The 21,972-nt window shown below is 49.2% G+C and overlaps 10 protein-coding genes across 10 annotated transcripts; 5 read left to right on the plus strand and 5 right to left on the minus strand.

Annotated features, from left to right (window-relative positions):
• Positions 1 to 672: 672 nt before the first annotated feature.
• Positions 673 to 3,071, minus strand: P175DRAFT_0437576 (uncharacterized protein; the record flags this gene model as incomplete). The annotated part of the gene is made up of 10 exons (XM_040893857.1): positions 673 to 1,034; positions 1,115 to 1,201; positions 1,277 to 1,630; positions 1,707 to 2,058; positions 2,120 to 2,191; positions 2,248 to 2,318; positions 2,390 to 2,422; positions 2,472 to 2,593; positions 2,682 to 2,721; positions 2,780 to 3,071. The coding sequence occupies 10 exons, from the start codon at positions 3,069 to 3,071 to the stop codon at positions 673 to 675; spliced, it is 1,785 nt and encodes a 594-aa protein (XP_040752108.1).
• A 637-nt stretch (positions 3,072 to 3,708) lies between these two features.
• On the minus strand, positions 3,709 to 5,864 carry P175DRAFT_0532065 (uncharacterized protein; the record flags this gene model as incomplete). The annotated part of the gene is made up of 2 exons (XM_040899931.1): positions 3,709 to 5,637; positions 5,790 to 5,864. 2 exons carry the CDS (start codon positions 5,862 to 5,864, stop codon positions 3,709 to 3,711), a joined length of 2,004 nt encoding a protein of 667 aa, XP_040752109.1.
• A 262-nt stretch (positions 5,865 to 6,126) lies between these two features.
• P175DRAFT_0501344 (putative cofactor for methionyl- and glutamyl-tRNA synthetases) lies at positions 6,127 to 7,832 on the plus strand. The gene has a single exon (XM_040897147.1). The coding sequence runs from the start codon at positions 6,342 to 6,344 to the stop codon at positions 7,674 to 7,676; it is 1,335 nt and encodes a 444-aa protein (XP_040752110.1). The 5' UTR covers positions 6,127 to 6,341; the 3' UTR covers positions 7,677 to 7,832.
• Positions 7,833 to 8,011: 179 nt separating this feature from the next.
• On the plus strand, positions 8,012 to 9,770 carry P175DRAFT_0478875 (tryptophan--tRNA ligase WRS1). The gene is made up of 3 exons (XM_040895377.1): positions 8,012 to 8,201; positions 8,273 to 9,095; positions 9,145 to 9,770. Exons 1-3 carry the CDS (start codon positions 8,095 to 8,097, stop codon positions 9,475 to 9,477), a joined length of 1,263 nt encoding a protein of 420 aa, XP_040752111.1. The 5' UTR covers positions 8,012 to 8,094; the 3' UTR covers positions 9,478 to 9,770.
• Positions 9,425 to 10,277, minus strand: P175DRAFT_0228450 (uncharacterized protein). Its single transcript, XM_040892640.1, has one exon. The coding sequence runs from the start codon at positions 10,129 to 10,131 to the stop codon at positions 9,691 to 9,693; it is 441 nt and encodes a 146-aa protein (XP_040752112.1). The 5' UTR covers positions 10,132 to 10,277; the 3' UTR covers positions 9,425 to 9,690.
• Positions 10,278 to 12,262: 1,985 nt separating this feature from the next.
• Positions 12,263 to 13,436, plus strand: P175DRAFT_0501347 (cell wall mannoprotein 1 family protein). The gene has a single exon (XM_040897148.1). It carries the CDS (start codon positions 12,352 to 12,354, stop codon positions 13,255 to 13,257), a length of 906 nt encoding a protein of 301 aa, XP_040752113.1. The 5' UTR covers positions 12,263 to 12,351; the 3' UTR covers positions 13,258 to 13,436.
• Positions 13,437 to 13,996: 560 nt separating this feature from the next.
• P175DRAFT_0228624 (uncharacterized protein) lies at positions 13,997 to 14,452 on the minus strand. Its single transcript, XM_040892641.1, has one exon. It carries the CDS (start codon positions 14,300 to 14,302, stop codon positions 14,060 to 14,062), a length of 243 nt encoding a protein of 80 aa, XP_040752114.1. The 5' UTR covers positions 14,303 to 14,452; the 3' UTR covers positions 13,997 to 14,059.
• Positions 14,453 to 14,557: 105 nt separating this feature from the next.
• Positions 14,558 to 15,630, plus strand: P175DRAFT_0493054 (copper fist DNA-binding domain-containing protein; the record flags this gene model as incomplete). The annotated part of the gene is made up of 3 exons (XM_040895938.1): positions 14,558 to 14,592; positions 14,643 to 14,803; positions 14,840 to 15,630. The coding sequence occupies 3 exons, from the start codon at positions 14,558 to 14,560 to the stop codon at positions 15,628 to 15,630; spliced, it is 987 nt and encodes a 328-aa protein (XP_040752115.1).
• Positions 15,631 to 17,051: 1,421 nt separating this feature from the next.
• Positions 17,052 to 18,419, minus strand: P175DRAFT_0458346 (phosphotransferase family protein). Its single transcript, XM_040894674.1, has 3 exons — positions 18,409 to 18,419; positions 17,823 to 18,350; positions 17,052 to 17,769 (listed from the first exon to the last, which is right to left on the minus strand). The coding sequence occupies exons 2-3, from the start codon at positions 18,233 to 18,235 to the stop codon at positions 17,193 to 17,195; spliced, it is 990 nt and encodes a 329-aa protein (XP_040752116.1). The 5' UTR covers positions 18,236 to 18,350; positions 18,409 to 18,419; the 3' UTR covers positions 17,052 to 17,192.
• A 1,379-nt stretch (positions 18,420 to 19,798) lies between these two features.
• On the plus strand, positions 19,799 to 21,913 carry P175DRAFT_0436591 (putative glucan 1,4-alpha-glucosidase; the record flags this gene model as incomplete). Its single annotated transcript, XM_040893812.1, has 5 exons — positions 19,799 to 20,027; positions 20,082 to 20,365; positions 20,418 to 20,514; positions 20,566 to 21,203; positions 21,278 to 21,913. The coding sequence occupies 5 exons, from the start codon at positions 19,799 to 19,801 to the stop codon at positions 21,911 to 21,913; spliced, it is 1,884 nt and encodes a 627-aa protein (XP_040752117.1).
• Between the last annotated feature and the right edge of the window lie 59 nt (positions 21,914 to 21,972).

Consider the following 21,972-nt stretch of genomic DNA (forward strand, 5'->3'; position numbering starts at 1 on the left):
ACAGAGCGAGGGAGCAAGGTCACCAGTTAGTCTCGTAGGTACTCCAATATCTTACTCTGTAAGCACTGTCGGCTAACTAGTTCGCCGGTTAAGTTGCGTGGCAAGTTTGGTTGTGATAACGAGTCATAGCTCCTTGCCATCAACAACCTTGGAATGCGGAACTACCAGTCACCTAGGTAGTTAAACTTGGGAGACATTCATAAGCGACATCATATAACTAACGAGCTCGCTATGGTGACTATAAAGGGCCCCCAAGCAAAGGGGCTCCGGGCAAGGGCAGTTGACCTCCCGTCTCATCTCAAACCCAGGGCAGACACGGACCACCAGGATGAATATCTATCCCGAGGTCAAGAGAGATATACATATACACATATGCAGGAACCTCATGTGGCCTGACTGCGATGTAGTCTTTTAGTATTTCTTATGTGGATTGGCGTATACTTTTCCGGTGTTTAGGGAAGTACCTACCTAGTAGTCGGGGAATCCTACAGGTACTACTACTACTCCTACACTATAGAGCTTGTAGAGTATAAGAAGCGAGTCACTTGCAACGATAAAGGACTACCTAGTTAACAGTATCCTTCTCCTGTCATAAACTAGGAAATCTCAATCCCGATTCATTAACAGCCCATGGGTTGTCTCTCCTAGCATTAATACCACCATGATATTAAATCACACCCCCGGAGGCTTTCCGTTGTTTTCAGCATCACCAGCCTGTCCCGTCTGGATTTTGCCCTTCAATGCATCCACCGCACCACTCTTTCCAAAAACCACGCCATTATACTCTCTAGCGTTATCGATATCCCTAATGTTGAGGTCTTCCACCAAGAGAGAAAATGCAAGTGCAAAAACCTCGAGGATAAGTGCTATCAGTAATATGGTGCGGAAGGTACTCGTGTATGACTCGTTGATGGCGTCGCGCTCGGGGGTGCCCCATGGGTATCCTAAAGCAACAACAATGGAACCCTCAATCTCCGGCAGTTGACTGAGAGCGTCTGGGGGGAGGTTTTCGCGCAACCTTCGCGGAAGGAGAGCTGGAACGGGAGAAGTGAAGTCGTTAGCATGCAGTGAAAACAGAGATGGATATCTACACATATATGTCAAGTTTACATACCTGTCCACACCCCCCCACCTATCGCACCACCACAGGCACTGCCAACCCCAAGAGATGTGGTAAAGAGTGCGGTTACCGCCGCCATTTCTGTGCAAGAATGAGTGTTTAGTAAAAAAAAAACCAACCAACGTGCTTTTGGGAGCCGGGAACCGGGATTCCTACTAGCTTGACTAACGGCAGCTTGCATTCCAAACTGCGTGGTGTTAATGACACCTTCACCGAATCCCAAAATAATTTGGGAAATAATCAGCTGAGCCATATGCGAGTGTGCATTCACATATTTATACGTCAAGCCGAGGCCGAGAAGATTCAGCGAGAATCCACACACCACAATCCACTTGTACCGTTTGATATACTTGACCAGAAGGCCCGATCCAAGCTGGCCGAAAACGGCTGAAAAGGGGATCAGAATAGCGATATTTGTAGCTGCAGTTACTGATAAATCGCCTGCGACCAACTCATACGTAGTTATGTAGTTTTGAAGTAGGTAGAGGGCGATATAATCGATCAACATAGCTGCAAATACGAGGTGCTTCATTAGTATCAATTTCAGGTACAATGTGAGGTAGCCGCTTCATTTTCAGATCCATACCTGTGATGCCAAAAATGACACTTCGCCTTTTAAAAAGGGACATGGACAGTAAGGGATATTTCGCCCACTTTATCTCCCACACGACAAATGCAACCAGACTGACAAAGCCAACAACGAGCATGACGATTATGTGTGCCGTTTTCCAACTATTCGTTGCAGTTGCTGCCAGCGTGATCGGGACTAGCAAAAGGGAGAGTCCGGCGGCGAACAAAACCAGACCGACTGGGTCTAAGCGCTCGATACTCTTCAGATGGTTCCTACGCTCGTAGGTACCTTGAGCCTTTCTTTCCTTGCTAGCTTTTCGTTTGTTGTGGTAAAGAGATGCCAACAGCGGGGCAGAAACTACGGGAACCTATATCATTTTGTTAGTCCTTGGGGAAGATGCGCTACCGGTAGATACTTGGGATACAGACCAAAATTGCGAAGACTCCAAATCCCCACCGCCATGATCTTTTCAGAATCGATGTTGCGAATGGAGCCGCCGTCTAACCAAGAAAGAGTTTAGCTATAAAGCATGAACAGGTTTTGGTGTGGTAGTTACCCAGGCAGTGATGAGTGACGGAATATATGGCACCGCATTCATCAGAGCACGATTAGAAAGATCGCTGGAGTCTGACGTTCAAGATTCATGAGTAAAAAAAGATCACTACCTAGGGCAAAGGGATTGTAATCCTGTCACCTACCACCCGCAAGAATCTGAAGCATTAATGAGATTCCTACACAGGTCAGCTATTGGACTATGCATGTAGGTAAATATACACGTACCCTGGAGCCCGAGGACCCAAAATACCTGAGCACCAGCATAAACACTAATGCTTGTCGAGGAGGCTACCATGACCTCCCCGATAGTGGCCATCAATATGCAGAATGAAAACATTTCAAATCGCCTGAAAGTGAAAGACCCCGTTCAGCAGGTGCATTGTAAAAATCTCCACACACGCACACAAAAAAAAAAGGAAATTTGTCAATACGAACCCATAAACATCGGCAAATCTCGCAAGCGGCTGCAGAGACACTATTGAATGTGTTAGTTTTCCGTCTCCCCGTATTGGTAAAGCATAAGAAGGACGAACCTGATACTATAGTAGCTTGCACTACGGCGATAGTTCCCAAGAGTGGCGCCGATCCAAAACTGCTCGTGGCATAGGGGAGAAAGGTCGAGGATGATTGGTTATTCAAGTTGACGACAAAATTCATCAATAAAGCCGAGATCCAAATAATGATCAGACCACGAAGACTCCAATTACGTGTGATGCTGCCCCCGACTTCCTCCAGTTCGGCATGTTGTTCCTTCTGGAGGTTCTTGATGTCGCCCGAAGCCAGGCTTTGCACCGTCACAACATCGTCTGTAGTCACTGCACCCATCTCAAGAGTCTTTTGATCCGACTTTTGATCCGGCTGGGTGTTGGTATCAGTGTGATTCATCATGCAAGGGGATGGTGAGTCCACACAAGTAACTGGAATAGAATTGCTAAGGCTCGTACTTAGGAAGCTAACAGAATGGGAATGAAGCAGGACTTGGGATTGCTACTTATACAACGCTCAAATCCCATAAGCGTCTTATGCACTCCCAAAGGCCTGTGTCGTGTGAGGTTGTACAGTGCGAACTATTGATAACGCCTTGACACACTATAGGGCACGCCGGGTTTGCCGAATCGAGGCGCTCGCTCTCGTGTTGCCTCTTTCGGCCAGCTCCATTTTCCCCCGCAACTTTGATTTCCTTGGGCTATTCCGGGGTGGCGCTTTCCTTAGACGTCGAGTATTGGTCTAGATTTCAACTGAGAACAAAGAAACTAAAGAGCAAGCCATGTGTTAGTTATCTCGACCTGGTGGGTAATATAGCTCACGTTCCATGTGTTCGCGTGTGGATTACAATCCCCCCTATCCCCGCAATCCCAAAGAAACCCTTTCCTTCCATGGAAGCTTGTCTATCAGTATCCTGGTAGTAAAGGTAGCTAGCTTTCGCTCGGTTGAAACATTTTCTTTGTTCCGTTATAGAAGCCTAACTCGGTAAGTAGACCACATCGTTATACAATTTCCCCCTCAGTCTATCCTTTGCGCAGATTGCAACCATGAAATTATTATCACTCCGATAGAACTCCCATTTCTCCTTAATGTCACTGTCGACCATGGAGATCCGATAGATATCATGCCCGTTTTGCTTCATCGTAGTGATGAGCCGCATTATACGCTTAATCAAGGCTAGGGGCATTCCATCTTCGACCGCCATGCCATGATCCTCCAGCTCTCTGATCCAAGCATTAGTCCACTTCGCTACCGCAATATGCGGACACGAAGAGGCACATATTATCAAGAAGGAAAGGATTCCGATTTTGAATGTGTGTTTATACAGGCAGTCGTCCATATCGAGGCCACAGGCGATTCGTAGGAGTAAACTTTCCCACGGGTATTTCTCGCGCGTAAATCGAGAGCCGGATGCCAATTCCTCCAGCTCAGCCATTTGCTCGAATGTCTTGCGAGAGCTCGATAATTGAGCAGCGGCGTAGTATGCATAATTCATAGCGGCCCTGTATGTCTGGAATCGTAGAGGTTCGACTTGCAACCCCGCGTCCGTTTCTCTGACAGTCTCGATGGAGGTGGAGGTGAAAGACTCGACGGGAAGATCTGAAACATCAAGGCCGGAGTGCCAATCATCAAGGCTCGCACGCTGCTTCTCGATAGTTTTCCAATAAGACTCATCGATTTTGGCAAGTTGGCGTTGGGGCCAATTTCCTTTCTCTGCAATGGAAATCTGCTCGAGAAGGGCCCCAAAGGCAGAATCCCTCCGATCCGCTGTGGTTAAGCTATGACCACGACATACAAACCAGTCAAGGATGATAGTTCTGGTGGTTGAAAATGCTTCGCAAAGTAGGTGCGCAATCGAATCGTATGATGTAGTGACATCGCTAGCTGGAGATGCCAAATTATTGGACATTATAGGTACCAGAGGCCTTATTCGACCAGACCCAACGGTTAACTGCTTGTTTATGCTCAAGGATCGTAGACTTTGCCAGGTACACAGTAGTTTCTGGCCTAGCCTTGTGGACCCAAGTTCCCTTTGCGATTGAGCGGAGCAATGGAGCCGGTTGATGGACTCGATATGTTCGACAGCTCCGGCCAGTGAGCCAGAGTCCATCTCAATGTAATGGAAAAGAAGAGATGTGGCGACCAAGTAACATAGGGTTTTGTTGGAAAAGCTATCGACGTATTGTGCAAGCTCTCGAATTCCTCTCCCGTAATACTGGAGGCTTCTGCATCTATGGTTACGGTCAGGAATATACATCGAGCCTCGACCACCGTTATTACTGGAGAGTATAGAGGACTCGACATGAGCAAGGTGCGACGCTGATACAGCAAGAACCGCATACTTGAAAGGCAGGAAACTGGGCATGAAAACGGTGAGTTCGGAAAAAACTGGAGGTAAAATAGGGGTGACACAAGTAGTCCACTGTGCAAAGTAAAATTGCTCCACCGTATCCGGATCACTCGTCAAATTAATTGTAGCATGGTTAATGGTCAGGGTTCGATCAGCCTGATGGGAATTCACAACGTGGTCCTTGGAGAAATCGTCTAGATGGCCGCTTGGAATATTGGGCGATAATCCTCGATGAGGATTCTGAAATTCTGCCATGCCATCCCAGGAAAGTGCGTCTTGTTGACCTATCGACGAATTTCGTGATTGCGAACATGGTATACCATCTTCCTCCAGTAAGAAGATGCTCTCTTCTCCCTGTGTAGAAGCGCTATCGGATGGGGATGCGTCGATGCATGGCAGGGCTACGGGAGCCCATTCGATTGTGTCAAAGGACGGCACGGCTCGTTGCTCCAGGACTATGGGCTCAGTAAATTTGTATCTCACAGTATACCCATAGCCGTCACAGTGAAGGCCGAGCCTGAGACAGGTTTTACACGACGGCTTCCCTTCATCGCACTATGGAGTACTTGGATATCAGCTTTGAAGGGCGCAAAAGACCAATGTGGACTACCTTAACGCGTCGCCGCCGACATGTATGACATCCAGTCCTGCTCCTAGTTATATTTGTCTTCTTCGGCCTTTTCTGATGTGACTGCTTGTATGGGTACATTGCCAGGAATGAAATTGAGACGTGCTACAATGAAGGCGCAGGGAAAGAGGATCTTCTGAGTTGCTCCGCACATGTGGAGCTGGATCAGCCTGAAGGATGCAGCTAAATACAAGAATAAAGGAATGGCTCGAGGTAAGACTGACTGTTGGCGCTAGTTAACTAATAGGGGAATGGCAGGAATTATCAACGCTTACGGAGTCCTGTAGCCAAGAGGATGTCCCGAATAGGAAAGACATGGCATATGAGGCGGGGGTGAACCGGAATATCATTAGCCCTTTCCGGCCACCAGTCGGGCGTGGTTCGGCACACACTTTTATGGTATGACTCTAGAGACCCAAAGCTCTTCTTTGACTAAAAGATCCCTCACCTTAGGGATCTCTGAGAACTAGCCAAGTTGTCTCTTCTTAAACCCGCTGCGACCCTTATCCGGGTTTCAAGAACATCCCTGCGGCTCACTCCGGTTCTCACAGCGCGATTGCCAATCAGCCATCCTACCCCTCCCTCTTTAATCAACGTTTCTCGCCGGTTCCCCGCCTGTGCGTTCGCAAAGATGGCTATCAATTCCGCCCCCGAGAGCTCTCTCCTCTCCCTCCTCTACCGATCATACCCCGCCGCCATTTCTCCTGACGCAACTGAGCCCGACCTCTACGCCACAAACACCAAGATTTTCCCCCAGGTTACCCTCAGTGTCCCCGAGGAAGCCGACATCAAGCAATGGTTGGATACAATTTCTGGTCTGCAGCATGCGCTTGCAAAGGATGATAAGGCTGTCATCACAACCATCCTGGCACAGTTGAACACCCACCTGGCCACGCGTACAACACTTCTTAGCTCGAAGCCCTCAGTGGCAGACATCGCCTTGTACGCTGTGCTAGCGCCTGTGGTCGAGAAATGGTCACCGGAGGAACGTACGGGAGAGCAGGGGTACCACCACATCGTTCGCCATGTCGATTTCGTTCAGAACAGCCGTCTCTTCGCCCTGCAGATCCCGGAGGAGGAGAAGGTCAATATTGATGTGACTGATGTGCGGTTCGTGCCCAAGCCAGTGGACCCCAAGGCTGAGAAGGAGCGCAAGAAGAAGGAGAAGGCTGCTGCCCAGAACACTGAGGGTGAAAAGACCCTAGTGGTCGGAAAGAGCAAGCCTGAAAAGGCTGCCAAGGGGGATGACGCTACAGAGGCTCCCGCTGCGGCTGCTAAGCAGGAGGGCAAGCCCAAGAAGGAGAAGAAGGAAAAGAAAGAAAAGCAGCCTAAGCCTGCCCCTGCCCCTGCCGCGCCACTCTCCCCATCCCTGATTGATCTTCGTGTCGGTCATATTCTCCGTGCTGTCAACCACCCTAACGCCGACTCTTTGTATGTCTCCACTATTGACTGTGGTGATGCTCCCGGCAGCGATAACACCTCACTGGATGAAGCCACCGGCAAGACAGTCAGAACTGTCTGCTCCGGTCTGAACGGTCTCGTGCCCCTGGCCGAGATGCAGGGCCGCAAGATCGTTGCTGTTTGCAACCTGAAGCCCGTTACTATGCGTGGAATTAAATCCGCGGCCATGGTCTTGGCAGCCTCTCCCCGAGTGGCTGAAGGCGAAGACTCCCACGCAGGCCCTGTTGAGCTTGTTACACCTCCGGCAGACGCTCCTGCCGGTGAGAGGATCTGCTTCGATGGATGGTCCGAGGGCGAGCCCGAGAAGGTTCTCAACCCCAAGAAGAAGATCTGGGAGACCTTCCAGCCCGGATTCACCACCACCGAGAACCTCGAGGTTGCCTTCGAGAGCAGCGCAGTCCCCGTTGCACAGAGCCAGGAAGGTAAGCCTGCTATCGGCAAACTGCTTACCAAATCGGGAGGTGTTTGCACAGTGACGAGCCTTAAGGGAGCTACCGTTCGGTAAAGAAAAGACGTCGTTAAAGTGCTAGAAGAACGGAAACGAATCAAAATTTCAAATTATCAAATACATTGACTAGAAATGAATACCTCAATACCGCACTGGCTACTTATTCAATGAGATATGTACATACTCCAATCTTGCACAACATAGTAAGGTAGTTAGTTAGTTACCCCCAGCCGGGCTTAGGCATATATACCGCGGAAGATGAGCCAATCAGCGATTGATAAGACGCTCGTTGCACGTGACAGCCACGTGGAAAATGGAGGGGCAGATCACATGATCCCACTTTTTGATTTGCCCCTCGCGGATTTGAGTCACAAAGAACTCCCTGAGAGACAGCAACTCTTGTGTTCCATTGTGGGCAAGCTCTCCTTGACTCTCCTCCCGTCTGCGATCGCCAATTGGGTCAAATTCTCGCAATATGGCTGAAAACACTATGCAAGACCAGGACGTCAACCCCTGGTCCGTCGCCGGAGCTCGCGACGAGAGCGGCAATGTTGCCTCTATTGACTACGAGGCGCTTTCCAAGTAAGTATCTCATTAAACATCGTAGCTAGTAATTAATCTTCCACTCACTGATGTAACTTCCTTTTGCCTAGAAAATGGAACACCCAGCTTGTTGATCAAGCGCTCCTTGACCGCTTCGAACGCGTAACCGGACACAAGCCGCACCGCTGGCTTCGGCGCGGTCTGTTTTTCAGTCACCGAGACTTCGATAAGATCCTCACGAAGAAGGAGAAGGGAGAGCCATTCTTCCTCTATACTGGTCGTGGTCCCAGTACTGGAAGCCTGCACTTGGGCCACACCATTCCGCTCACCTTTACTAAATGGCTGCAGGATGTTTTCGATGTGCCTCTCGTATTCATGCTTACAGATGATGAGAAGGCGCTGTTCAAGGACAACTTGAACTTCGAGGAGGTGTTGCACTACGCCATGGAGAATGCAAAGGACATTATTGCGCTTGGGTTCGACGTCAAGAAAACTTTCATCTACAGCGATCTGAAATACGTTGGGGGCCACTTCCTCATGAACGCCTGGGAGTTCTCGAAGCTGGTGACCTTCAATCAAGTTCGCGGCGCCTTCGGCTTCAATGAGAGCACCAACGTCGGTCGTATTTTCTTCCCCTCCGTCCAATGTGTGGCTGCTTTCGCCACCTCTTACCCCGAGATATGGTCCGACGAGCCCGCTACCGAGCGAACCAAGGAAATTGCCGCTATCCAGTGTTTGATTCCTATGGGTATTGACCAGGATCCTTACTTCCGTCTCCTCCGCGATAATGCACACAAGATGCGCTACCCCTCGCCTAAGCCCGCTCTGATTCACTCCAAGTTCCTCACAGCACTCCAGGGAGCTGGTGGAAAGATGTCCTCCTCCGACCCTAACTCCGCCATTTTCATGTCAGACACCCCCAAGCAAATCAAGGTTCGTGGGTCCTCTCTGGTATTGACTAGACCCATGCTAACTAGTGTAGACCAAAATCAATAAATATGCTTTCAGCGGCGGCCAGGTCAGCATTGAGGACCACCGCCGACTGGGTGGAAACCCCGATGTCGATGTTTCTTACATCTACCTAACATACTTCGAGGAGGAAGATGCCAAGCTAGAAGAGATCTACAACAACTACAAGAGCGGCGCGCTCCTTACAGGCGAGCTGAAGGCCATGGCTATTAAGAAGCTGCAAGAATATGTCCAGGAATTCCAGGAACGCAGGAAGTTGGTCACAGATGAGGTTCTAGAGCAGTACATGAAGCCAAGACGGCTACAGTGGGGAGACTCCAGCAAGACGGCTTCCACACAAAATTAGACGTGCATTAGCTAATACCCTCGAGCTTATACTCTTACTTCACGAATACATAAATACAGCGTTGGCTTATGATCTTCCTCCTCACTGAATCGTATAAAGGAGTCGGTATGAATTCCGTCCAGCGCCAGAACTTGCTTTCGACGCACTCGATCCCAGAAGTAAAAATGAACGGACCAACTTCCACACCATATAACCTCGCAACTTGTTACCATATTACCTGATCTGGGACATGAAAAAAAAAAATAGCACCCACAGTGTCGCTACATCCGAGCTATACTGACGACCAAGATTGCAGCCAGCATCTCCGTTACAGCACAGGGGTTTACAGTACCCGCAACGGAAGAAGAATGAGTAGATGATATAGAACCACTCCTCAAGGTACTGCTGGACCTTGAACTTGCAGAAGCACTCATGGACACTGCCGTGGTAATGGTGGACATTGAGGACAGTGAGGAGGCCAAAAGTAAGAGGGGTTATATATAGTCCGGCTGGAAGAACCGAGAAACGAGTTGATATTTGTACCAGCAGTCTCGAAGCCACCATTATCAAAGGCTGGCTGTGTACGGGGGAGCCCTGGGGCGGTAGGATCCCGTAACACATCCAAGGGAGGTATAGATATACCCGTCGCTGCTGGTCAGGAGTTCGTCGACACATACGAAAGAATACCTAGTTTCCACTCGAAGCCGCCTGGCAGGTCGTCCGTCTACCGTCCCATACCACATGAGACATAACATGGTAGAATCTGGCGGCTGTGGTTGTCCATGGCGGTTAGAATCAAGAATGCGATCAAGTAGCACAACATGGTTGTAGTGTAATAAATTGAAAACGAACAAAAGTCCGGAATAAATCCCAGGCGAGGCTATCTAGCACATTCCCTCGTTATTTGAAGCTTACAATCTTGTCATTTTCCACCTGGTCAGCTGTCGATTCAGGATTGGTCGCATAACTATATATTTTCTGAGTTGGAGAGGGAAAAAGACCAGAGCAAAGCGAAGAATTGTGATTTACTGTCATTGTAAGGGTTAATTGTACCTACTACAGCTATACGATCTCCTGATTCAGAATGTATGACATTTTTGACTATCCTTCTCTCGCCGTCATTGCTACATACCATGCCTCCAAAGCCACAGATTACGCTCCGGGAACAGCAGTCCACACAGCGTGAGAATTCATTCATTCTGGGCTAATGATTGCTGCTAGCGAAACATTGTTGACATCCTATGCTGTCTTATGTCCGAGAATGTATATAAAAAGCTGGTTTAGGGCTCTATCTACGCTGCCTAAACAGAGTACCAGTACACCACGGAAAAAAATATGTACATATCCTCATCGGTCCCAATTGTCTGAGTGCTCATCGGTATCTGAGTACTGGATGGATTTCGAGTCTTGCTTCCATCATTTTAACGTGTCGTCTGGAATTTTCCTGCGGCTTGCGCTTCAGTTTCCGGTCATTATTCTCATGGGTAGTAGGGCCCGCGTGCCTCAGCTTTTGCTCGCAGCAAGTCGAGGCTGATACATTCTATCTGGGATAAATAATGAAATCTCCCATGGACTGGTGTGGGCACCTACAATAGCAGCATCACTACAGCTCTGTTTGAGCTCAAATACCGGACTAGGGCTATTCATAGCCGGTGTGTACTGGGACGTCCATATCCACGTCGAAGCGCAAGCTCTATTTTGCATACAAGCATGTGATACTGAAATATCTGAAATATTAGGTTAGATGACTGCATAGCTTTCCGTTAATCCAACAGTGACACTATCCCTTCATGGCAAGTAATGCGATTCCTGTCATTTGAGTTTCGATACGCCAGGCCATAGCGCTGTTATAATCAGGTAAAAGCGCATTAGCTTCATTATCTTGGGACATGCGTATCAAGTAGGTTTCAGATCTCGACACCGAGTGTGAGATATCAATGAGTCGGGGATAGAGCGAGAGACTTTCACACAGGAATAATTCCCATAACATATGTGGACAAGAAATAGAGAAACCTTCCGCAACGAGGCCACCAACTCCTCCTGCCCTTAGATTGGAGTTTGTCCCCGAATAAGGCGGGGGATTGATTCGAACGATCAACGATACACTGAGCTAGAGTGGAACAGCTAAGCCATCTCGTCATTCTGGCCATGCCTGCAGGCCTGGCGTCGATGAATGATACAATTCGCTCGACAGATAGTGTTATAGAGCCACAAATACCATAATTTCGACATATTTTGGTCATGCAGGCTCCTGGACCTGGGGGATGCCTAGGCACAAGGGGATCGCGAGCTACGAAACGGTAGTTAACTACTATATCTGTAGCGGTTACTGCAAAATGCAAAACTCAGGGGCAAATCCTTCCCTGGAGTGTGATGAGATCTAGCCCTATCGTGCCTCAAAAGCTAGGGACAAGGACTTTGGGATTCAAGCTCCAAAGTTCCAGCCGGTCGTGAGAGACACGAGTGCTGAATCACTGCGTAGAGATTAACTAACTATGTAACTAGTTATTGGCACGATATTTGGCCCCGAGGCTAATTTCCACTACAGGATACATAGAGCAGACTGACCACGGACACAATTCCTCGGTAATGGAATCAACTCCTGGTTTCAGATCGACAAGAGAGAGGCGTAGATCTGCAGGGAGAAACATCATCAGCCCAGGGTTAACATAGCACACGAACAAAACCTGTTCCTGTGATTATCAAGCTCTTTCCAGGCTGGATATAAAAAGAAAAAAAATGAGAATCACAAGGCCGTCGGATGTACGCCGTCCTGTAAGATATAGATCTCTCAATGCCCCTCTATCCTTTTTACTCACAACCAAGTCCGATTCTTCCCTTCATCTACAGTCTTTACTGAACATTTCTATCTTCATCAGTCATTCGCTGTCAACAATGAAGTTTAACGCTGCTATTTGCCTGCTCACCATGAGCCTCTGTGCCATGGCTAAACCCACCGAGGTGGTCAAGAAGGCCACGGTTGTCCAACGCGATATTGCCGCCATCACCGGCGTTATTTCTGGGATCAGCGACAAGGTCAAGGCACTCGACAGCGCTATCCAAAGCCTGAGTGCAGCCAACCCCGACTCTGTCCTTACTGCTTCTGATGCTCTCGTCAACGCCATCAACGCCGGAACAGCCAAGGTCAAGCAGCAGTCTAAGCTGAGCGACATCGATGCCCTCGGTTTGGTTTCCCCTATCCAGGACCTCCAAAAGCAGGTCGAGTCCACCATCACCGACCTTATCAACAAGAAATCTGTCGTCGTCAGCATTGGATACGGTGAGAAGACAGAGGAGCAATTGGAAAGCCAGAAGACTGCCTCTGACGCGCTCTCCGCCGCCATTGTCGCCTTGGTCCCAAGCTCGCTCCAGTCTACCGCCCAGAGCTTGTCTGATGGAATCTCCAGTGCTGTCCAGAAAGGTGTTGATGCCTTTAAGGGAACTGGCGGAAGCAGCAGCAGCAGCAGCAGCAGCAGCAGCCAGACTGCCACAGCCGCTGCTACCACGGCAGCCACTACTGCTACCACGGGTGCTTCAACCGCCTCCCAGACTGTCGCCATGACTGCCACCGTAGCAGGTGGAAGCCAGCTTACGTCGTCTTCCGATGAGGGCTGCAGTTGCACGGCTTCTCCTTCTACCTCTAGCATTCCCGTTATTCCTGCCGCAGCTTCCTCTTCCGCTGCCTCTTCCTATGCAACACCTAGCGCCAGCTCTCCTGCCTTCACCGGCGCCGCCAGCATCAACAAGGTCGGTAGCGCCCTAGGTTTCGCAGCGATCGCAGCCGTTGCAGCCGGTTTTTAAATCCGTACCGAACGACATCTGGGGGGGTAGTTGCTAGCAATGGAATACAGGCTCTGAGGGGGAAAGCATGTGAAATTTGTCTTGGTAGGATAGGATTATGGCACTTTATAATCATTGCTTTTACTTTACTATGAATTTTTCTTCCTCTGCTTTTCTCCGAGCCCTAATTTGTAGGCCATGCATGCAAGACTGACTGCATGACCCGGTCGTCAACGCAAAACGCTTTCTGTAAGAAGTGAAATTCAGCAGGGATGTGTTAAAACCTCCCCATTACAAGTCAGTAGAGTAGCAAAACTCATAGTCCTTACTGAAACCCTGATACAACACATAGCTTGAGGTTCCGGGTAGATACATATAGGGAGTATAAGGATTTTACCTATAGTAATGCAGATAGATCGACCACTATACGTGCTGGGTCCGAAAGCCGTCAAAATTTCCCCCAGAAACAAGCAACAAATACGGGTTCTCAAGCAGTGAGATGTACAATTTTGCTGCTCTGCCCCGAGCACGATATCATCGTTGTAGTAATCTAGACTGCAGGATACAGATGTCGGTCAAGTATTGCAAGAAAGCCCCAACTCACTGTCATTTCCGACCTCCAGAAGATCAAGATCTCCGGATATGCGTCCGGGGGAACGGATGGTCAAATGGAGGACGAGTCGATGGGCCGATATAGACACGGCGGAATTAGACACCACCACCACCACCTCCTCCTCCTGCTCCTCCTCATTCTAGTCGATTTGGCGTCGGGCCACGTCAATCGAGGTTGAGATCCCTGAACCATGTCGCGTCTTACTCAGACTCAGCCAGACAGAAGACGCTGGGATTGGAATTTGCTCAAATTTGCTCGTTTCAAGTGGGTAAAAAAGAGATCCAAGTCGCCAATCGCAGAGCCAGTTTGGACAGCCTTGCGAGCTGCTCCTACACCAGGGTGACAGGCAGTAGTTATTATGCCTAATAATATAGTAGTGGGAATTAATGAGTTTGATCTCACCTGGACACGGGTCTCATCAAATCGCCCAAACTGCCACATGGACCTCATCATATCAACCTCGTGCACGCAGGGTACCGTCACTGAAGAAGCAGCCCAACGCTCGAGAAGATTGAAGATTCAAAATCGGTCGGGGAATCTGGCCATTCAATAGCGATATTGGAGCTTCTTGCCGGTCTTCAAGCCGCGAAGATCTCCATGTCTGTGCTCCCCTCCCCCCCCCCCCCCCCAATTTCATGCCCCAACCGCAATCCGTCCTGATTTTCGAGTAGCGCTTAAGCTTGGTTTCAGTTCAACACTTAGGGAAAGATGCCCCTGGACGAGGAAGGGAATAAGTGGTCTTGGTAAGTATAGTGACAACTTAACATCCAAAATGAACCCTAACAGACTCCAGTGAGCCATGTATGCGGGGCCATCGATCGTCCAAGTGTCAACATTTCGACCGTCTGATGTCCAAGGTTCCCAAATCCGGACGTCCCTTGAAGAAATGCCCGCACGCCACCTCCTCCTGTAGCTGCAAGAAGTCATATACTTTTATGACTCGCATCCCGAAAGGTAAAGCGCCTTGACTCGCGGTTCTGATTGTTGCAGCGCTCACATGCTCACACTTCCCGGTTGAAGGGTCAACCTTTCGCTGTCGGCCGTGGTATCAGGTTGCCCCGAGGCAAGATGACGCGTGCCAGGATGCTCAAAGTACAGCGGTGCCCACAATATCACGCGCGGGAATCGTTCCCGACAGAGTTTCTCACTCCAACCACAGCGCAGATATTCTCCCGTCTACATCCCAAGTGACCAAGTCGTTCGTGCCGCCGTTATCCTCTTCGCTTTGTATATCATCGAATACCACAGCAGTATTCGATTCTTCGCTGTTCCAGGTGCCAGAATACCCGCGGTTTACCGTGCCCCAGAATGTGGAGGTCGCCTCTGCCTACCATCACTCCGCAACTAGATATAATTTCACCGACATTCCCGAAATACAACCCCAGACAAACTCCAGACCACTAGACATATTTCGCGGTGGGGCGAATATACCAGGAGGAGGCCGGATTGGAGTGAATTCATCCCCTCGGCAATACATATCATCGGAGCCAACAAGTTTCAATATCCCGTCTGCTCTGCGGCAGTCAGAGCGTGGTGAAACGAACGAGCATACGCGGTTGAAAAGCTACTCCAAGTATCAACCCATTCCAAGGGGTTCTCAGCACGCAGTACTGCCATCTCAGGAACCACATAATATGGGTTCTACCCCCGACCTTGACATCCTCAACGAATTTAACTCGTATTTCTTGCCTAGTTCCCAGTCATCTGAGCCCGGAGCTGGACACGACAGCCAGCTGATCGGCCTGGGATTATCGCGAAATCTCCATGCAGAACGATTTTAGTCTCGAACTTCACACGTAACTAAGTGTGGAGCTTGACAAAGATCAGACGAGCCGCTGCTAATCGTAGATTCAGAATCTATATCCCCCCTCCCCTCGATACCATACATCAATTGGAAATTCCTCTGCAGATATCAGATATGTGATACAACTATATGGGCGATAGATGGTATGCGGCTTTTCATCGGGTTCTTCGCCAAAATGTTCTGTCTCCTTTTACAAAAAGTATTTCCGGAAACGCTTTCAAGGGGTTAAAAAGTGTATTAGTCCCGTGAGATGGGGGAGATATATAGCTAGGATAAAAAAAAAAAAAAGCCTCATTCGCCTTCAGTATATTGCGAGGACAGACAGCCCCTATCGCGTGGAAGAAGCCTATTCCCACCAAGCACCTGTAGTGCGTTCCAAAGGTCCGGTCCGTACACGCCACGAAGCTCGAAAAATCCCTCAACAGCAGCATCCTGTGCCTCTTTGCAAGGGGGAGATGTCTCTAGAGAGGAAATTGATAATAATAATAATATTGCCTGTCATATGATTACATCGTCCGCAGATGAGGCGGTTCAATGATGCCTTACTTTGCCATAGCGATCCAGAAGCAGCGCAGCCATAAGAACCTTAGATTGAGAGAGGAAACTGGATCTCGTAAAAGCAGTGCTAGGCTGCATAATCGCATTACATAACTATATCGTTCACGAGTTCAATTTTAATATAGGTACCGTACGATCATTCTCGCTGGGCCGGAACAAAAGACAAAGACAGCAGCTCACTGTTCATCCCTCCAGCCAACATGTACAGCCGAGTTGTATCGTACCACGCGAGCCGAGGAACATTGGTTTCGAGTAGAATTTCCGGGAAATCTGAAGACGAATTACAGGCACTGCCTGGGGGTGTAAGCTAGGAAAGACACTACTAGACTAGCCATAGCGACTGCTTTAGTGAGAGCGATGGGCTGCTGAGGGGATATGAGCATATTTATAAGCTTCCAAGCATTTCCAAGGCTGAAAACTCCACTGTCAAACTAGCAAAGCATATATTATATTGTATATGTCGTTCATCGTTGTCTCGGTTTCCTCAAAACTCGCCGGTCGGCGGAGACTCTTCTTCCTGATCGCGAGACCCTAACTTGTGAACGACTCTGTATCTACCATTTAGAAATCCGTCATTAGTATAAGGCTGTTCTTTTAGATGATTCTAAATCCCTATTGTAATGTTGTACAGAATATTTGAATGGGAGTTATTAAAGAAAATCTATCAGATAAATTAGAGTGGATCAATCAGATTAGATATCTTTGATCTTATCTTAATTTTACCAGATCCGTATTAATTGAGCATCATGCCATCAATATTACGAGAAGGACTAATTCCCTACAAGAATTTGCCAGGAAAATAGACCAAAAGCTATAGGACTATTAACTAATATCAATATTAGAAAGAAGGAAAAGTTGTGTTTTGCTAAAGTAGTTTCCTCGCCTACTAGACTTTCAAGTACAATACATATAGAAGCACATAACGTCCTACCACCCCACCTGCCTTGCAGTACATCATATGCAGGATCAGAAAAGAGAAGCCTACTCACCAGCAGCACAGAAAGCATCGAGATATGCGAGTGAACCATCCGGCTGGTCCATCCGCACACTTTGCACTGCACCTTTCATGTCAAAATTAAATCCGTAACGGTAGAAGAATCCAGCCATCCTCGCAGTACGAATCAAATGTAAATCAGTGTCGGAGAAATTACGAGCCTCCTCTCGAAAGGTTTGCCAGAACAGGCTCTCGAGTTCACGGTAGTGATTGTAGTAGTGCCACCCTCCTGAATCCATCCAACCCAAAAAATTCTCAAGCCCGTAAAGCGCGAAGCCAAAAGGTAGAATCCTTGATTCAGCCCAGTCAACAATCCCTGTGATATTTCCAGTTTTAGGATTGACGAGGAGATTCATCATGTTAAGGTCACCGTGGCTAAGAACGAAGGGAAGGGCTTTGGAAAAGAGAGACAGGAGCTCCTTGCGGACTATGTCTAGGTTTGGTGCAAAGCGAGATGGCAGGTTTCGAGCAAGAAGATCAAAATTTGATTGAAACTCCATAAGCAAGTTTGTAGTTGTATCTAAGCATGGCCGTAGGTCATTGTTCCACGACTGCGCAAAGAACCTATTCTTAAATGTTAGTTTATATAAATGAAGTAAAAATATTGCTAGGAGTACCTTGCAAAGTCCTTGATAGTGTTACACTGTCGGGGCATGTCCTCTAGAGGAATACGCGCCATTATATGAGCAATTCCAGGAAGATGCTCCATCTCATAAATATAGACTGGCCGTGAGTCGCCCATAGTACCAAGATACTTGCAACTAGCCACAAATTCGGGATGGACTGCTCTAGCAAGGGAAATGTTGCCCATGTCAATGACAGAGTTCTCATCTCGGAACTGGAAGAGCTGGGAGTTGTTGGGCCCCGCTGTCACGGTATAGCTACACACTCCTTGCATCTGTAAAGCAGTGGACACACCACCAGCGCGAGAAATGGCGAATTCATCACATTGCTGTCTTGTGACAGTAGTGTTCGACTTGAAGAATTCATTAATTGCGCCGTCAAGACTGTAAAGAACATAAGTCGTCATTGTGGTGAAGTGGAATGGCGGAGGGAACTGTGAGATAATGTTGGAGTACTCCGTACCTCGCTACTCTACCTCGATTCAGGGGTATCACGTGTGGTGATCCGGTCCGGTGGAGATCCTCAGTTGCATCACGTCAGCATGCTTAATACATAGCAGTGCTGTTTACATTCACTCACTGAGTGCAGCACTCCAACATATACTATGTGAATTACCTGACTTGCCCTGCTCGCGTGCCCCCCCCTTGAAGCTGTAACATCCAAGAGGTAGGAACGGGTATCGCCTGTTCAATACATTTATATTGGGTTAAAATACTTGGGGCTCTAGCGGTTAATTCATTGGCCACCTAACTCAACCATACAATCGCTGGCTGAACCTTATTCAAAATGCTCCATATTGTTTATGAATTGTAAAAGCTCTCCAGATCAAACAGCTTGCGGTTAAATTTACGTTGACCACGCCCTCGTAAGATTCAATCAGTCCTGGTTAGTCATAGATACATGCCAGCTGCTACTGCTCGGTCACTTTCCTGTGTCTTGACACGGCCGAAAGCTACCCACTTACGCTACATATCCTTGCTTTTTGACGGAGTACTCCGTGGTTTAAGAGTAAGGGCTGACGAGCTATATTTCGTTCGCCCGAAGGCTGACTTGGCTCCAGCCACGCGCACGGCCCGGACCAGCTGGAGGTAGCGAGATATCTATCGGTCTTCCAGGGTTTCCTACGTCACCAAACACCGACTCCAAAATATAGTTGGTGGAAATAATATGGTGGGTACGCGTTGTCCCTCAGTTAGGGTTATGCAGGCCATGCAGGAGGAGGAACTAACCCTTTGAATTCCTAAACCCGAGACTCGCCTATCAGATATTGGGAAGGGATGCCGATTTCTCTGACCATCTGCGTATATTAATCCCATGCCTGCTGAATGTCTCGCGTGAAAGGTGTGAAGAAACTTTACAAATCCACATCATGTTATTATGCTGGCGAAAGCCCGGGGACGGGGAAATGGCTCCCCGCATTTAATCTGCCATGCAGACTTTCATTGGTCTCGCCCGGGTCAAGAGCAGGGGACGGCGATTTCACGCAAATTTTTGGTTTTTTTTTTATCTTCAAAGACTCTCCACGAGCAAGGAGACAAGGTGGTTTTCTTCAGCGTTAGCCGAGCCGAAGACGTAGTGCGACAATAAGCGTGCCCCGTGGTGGTCATTCGAGTCGGCCATCGCAACCAACCGACGAGTTCCTTGGCTTAAACCAACGGACTCGGGTCCAATCAAGAACGCGGACTTACGTATAGAACACATCGGATTCTTCTGGATGCATGGCTCTGGTGTGGAGGCGTCGGCATTTCCGCTATGAATCTGAGGTCATCTTTGTGCTCCCTGGTCAGGAACTGTGCTGCAGAAATACATACATGCATGTGAGTTAAAACGAAGCAAAGTATAAAAGGGGGATCGATATCCCATGTTGGCTGCCTGTTTCCCGCAAAAGGATTGTGCAAAGATTTATCGATCCCCCTTTGGCTTGCCTATACTTTGTCTATCTATCTATCTATCTATCTATCTTCTTCTGATGACTCGCTCGGTTGCCCTTGCGCTCCATGCGCTCGTTCTCAGCCAGGCCGTAATTGCTGCACCGCAGCCGGCCCCAAGGGCTACCACCAACTTGGATACATGGCTTGCATCGGAAGCTAAAGTGGCTCTTAATGGTATCCTTGACAACATCGGTTCTGGCGGCGCCTACGCGGCCTCTGCTCACGCGGGCATCGTGATCGCCAGTCCCAGTACCAACGATCCGGATTGTGAGTGGCAGTTTTGACAATACCGGTGCGAGAGTGCTTGCTAAACCCTGGTAGATTACTATACGTGGAGTCGGGATGCAGCCCTGGTCGTCAAAGTTTTGGTCGACCTTTTCAGAAACGGAGAGTCCAGTCTACAGACAGTGCTGATGGAATATGTCAACGCGCAAGCTCATCTCCAGACTGTGTCCAACCCGTCGGGATCGCTTTCCTCTGGGGGTCTTGGAGAACCCAAGTTCAATGTCGATGAGACTGCGTTCACCGGCAGTTGGGGACGCCCCCAGCGGGATGGACCGGCTTTGCGAGCTACTGCCCTGATTGACTTTGGAAACTGGCTTATCGTAAGCATCCTCCTAAAGGGGGAGGGGGGTTCAATTTGCTAATATTAGCCAGGACAACGGATATTCCAAATACGCAGTTAGCAACATCTGGCCAGTCGTTCGCAACGATCTCTCATATGTAGCGCAATACTGGAACAACACGGGGTTTGGTTAGTTTTCCTTCTTTCGGGTCAAGAGAAGAGATACTCATCAGTGAACAGATCTTTGGGAAGAGGTACAAGGCTCTTCATTCTTCACTATTGCCGCTCAGCACCGTGCCCTCGTCGAAGGCAGCGCTTTCGCCAGCAGAGTCGGCTCCTCCTGCTCGTGGTGTGACTCGCAAGCACCGCAAGTTCTCTGCTACCTGCAGAGCTTCTGGACCGGGTCTTATATCCTCGCCAACTTCGGCAGCAACCGTTCGGGCAAGGACGCCAATACTATTCTTGGAAGCATCCATACCTTTGACCCCAATGCCGGATGCGATGATAATACTTTCCAGCCCTGCTCGCCTCGGACTCTAGCCAATCACAAGGTGTACACGGACTCTTTCCGCTCCATTTATGCCATCAACTCGGGCATTGCCGCTGGCAAAGCCGTGGCGGTGGGACGCTACCCAGAGGACAATTATTATAACGGCAACCCATGGTACCTGGCCACAACGGCAGCGGCAGAGCAGCTCTACGATGCCATCTACCAGTGGAACCAGGCCAAATCGATCACGATCACTTCCGTATCACTCGCTTTCTTCAAGGACATTTATCCCTCCGCAGCTGTGGGAACATATGCCTCTTCCAGCTCAACCTTTACGGCGATCCTCGATGCCGTGAAGACCTACGCAGATGGATACATGGGTATCGTTGTACGTAACTTGCCCCCCCCCCCCTGGGCCCCGGATTCCCCAGATATCGATACTAATGAAAAGGGGAAAAAAAGGAAAAATACGCCCGGCCCAACGGCTCTCTCGCAGAACAATTCACCAGGTCCAACGGCAGCCCGGCTTCCGCCCGCGACCTGACCTGGTCTTACGCCGCGCTTCTCACGGCAAACCTACGCCGCAACTCCGTCATGCCCCCATCCTGGGGCGAGAAGAACGCGAAGCAGGCCTCCGCTTGTGTTGCGACTTCTGCAACCGGCACGTACAGCGCTGCAACGGGAACCACTTGGCCCAGCTCCCTGACTAGAGGCCCGACTAACTCCACATCTACCACCACCACCACCACCACTACAGCCACACCAACAGCCTGTAGCACTCCTACCAGTGTCGCCGTGACGTTCGACGTCACCGCCACAACCAGCTGGGGCGAGAATGTCTTCATCGCCGGATCAATCCCCGAGCTCGGCAACTGGGCGAGCAGCAAGGCGGTTGCGCTCAGTGCGGCCGATTACACAGACGCCGATCACACCTGGGGGGTGACGATGACTCTGCCCGCGGGAACCAGCTTCGAGTATAAGTTCCTCCGTGTGGCTAAGAGTGGTGCGGTGACCTGGGAAAGCGATCCGAACCGCAGCTATACCGTTCCGGCGGAGTGCGGGATGATCGCAGCGACCGAGAGCAGTACGTGGAGGTAGTTTACTTCTTCTTCTTTTTTTTTTTTTTTTTCGCGTCCTTGCTTGTAGCTATGTCCAGA

Source organism: Aspergillus ochraceoroseus (genome assembly GCF_002846915.1).
Source record: "Aspergillus ochraceoroseus IBT 24754 chromosome Unknown P175scaffold_4, whole genome shotgun sequence".
Lineage (NCBI taxonomy): Eukaryota > Fungi > Ascomycota > Eurotiomycetes > Eurotiales > Aspergillaceae > Aspergillus > Aspergillus ochraceoroseus.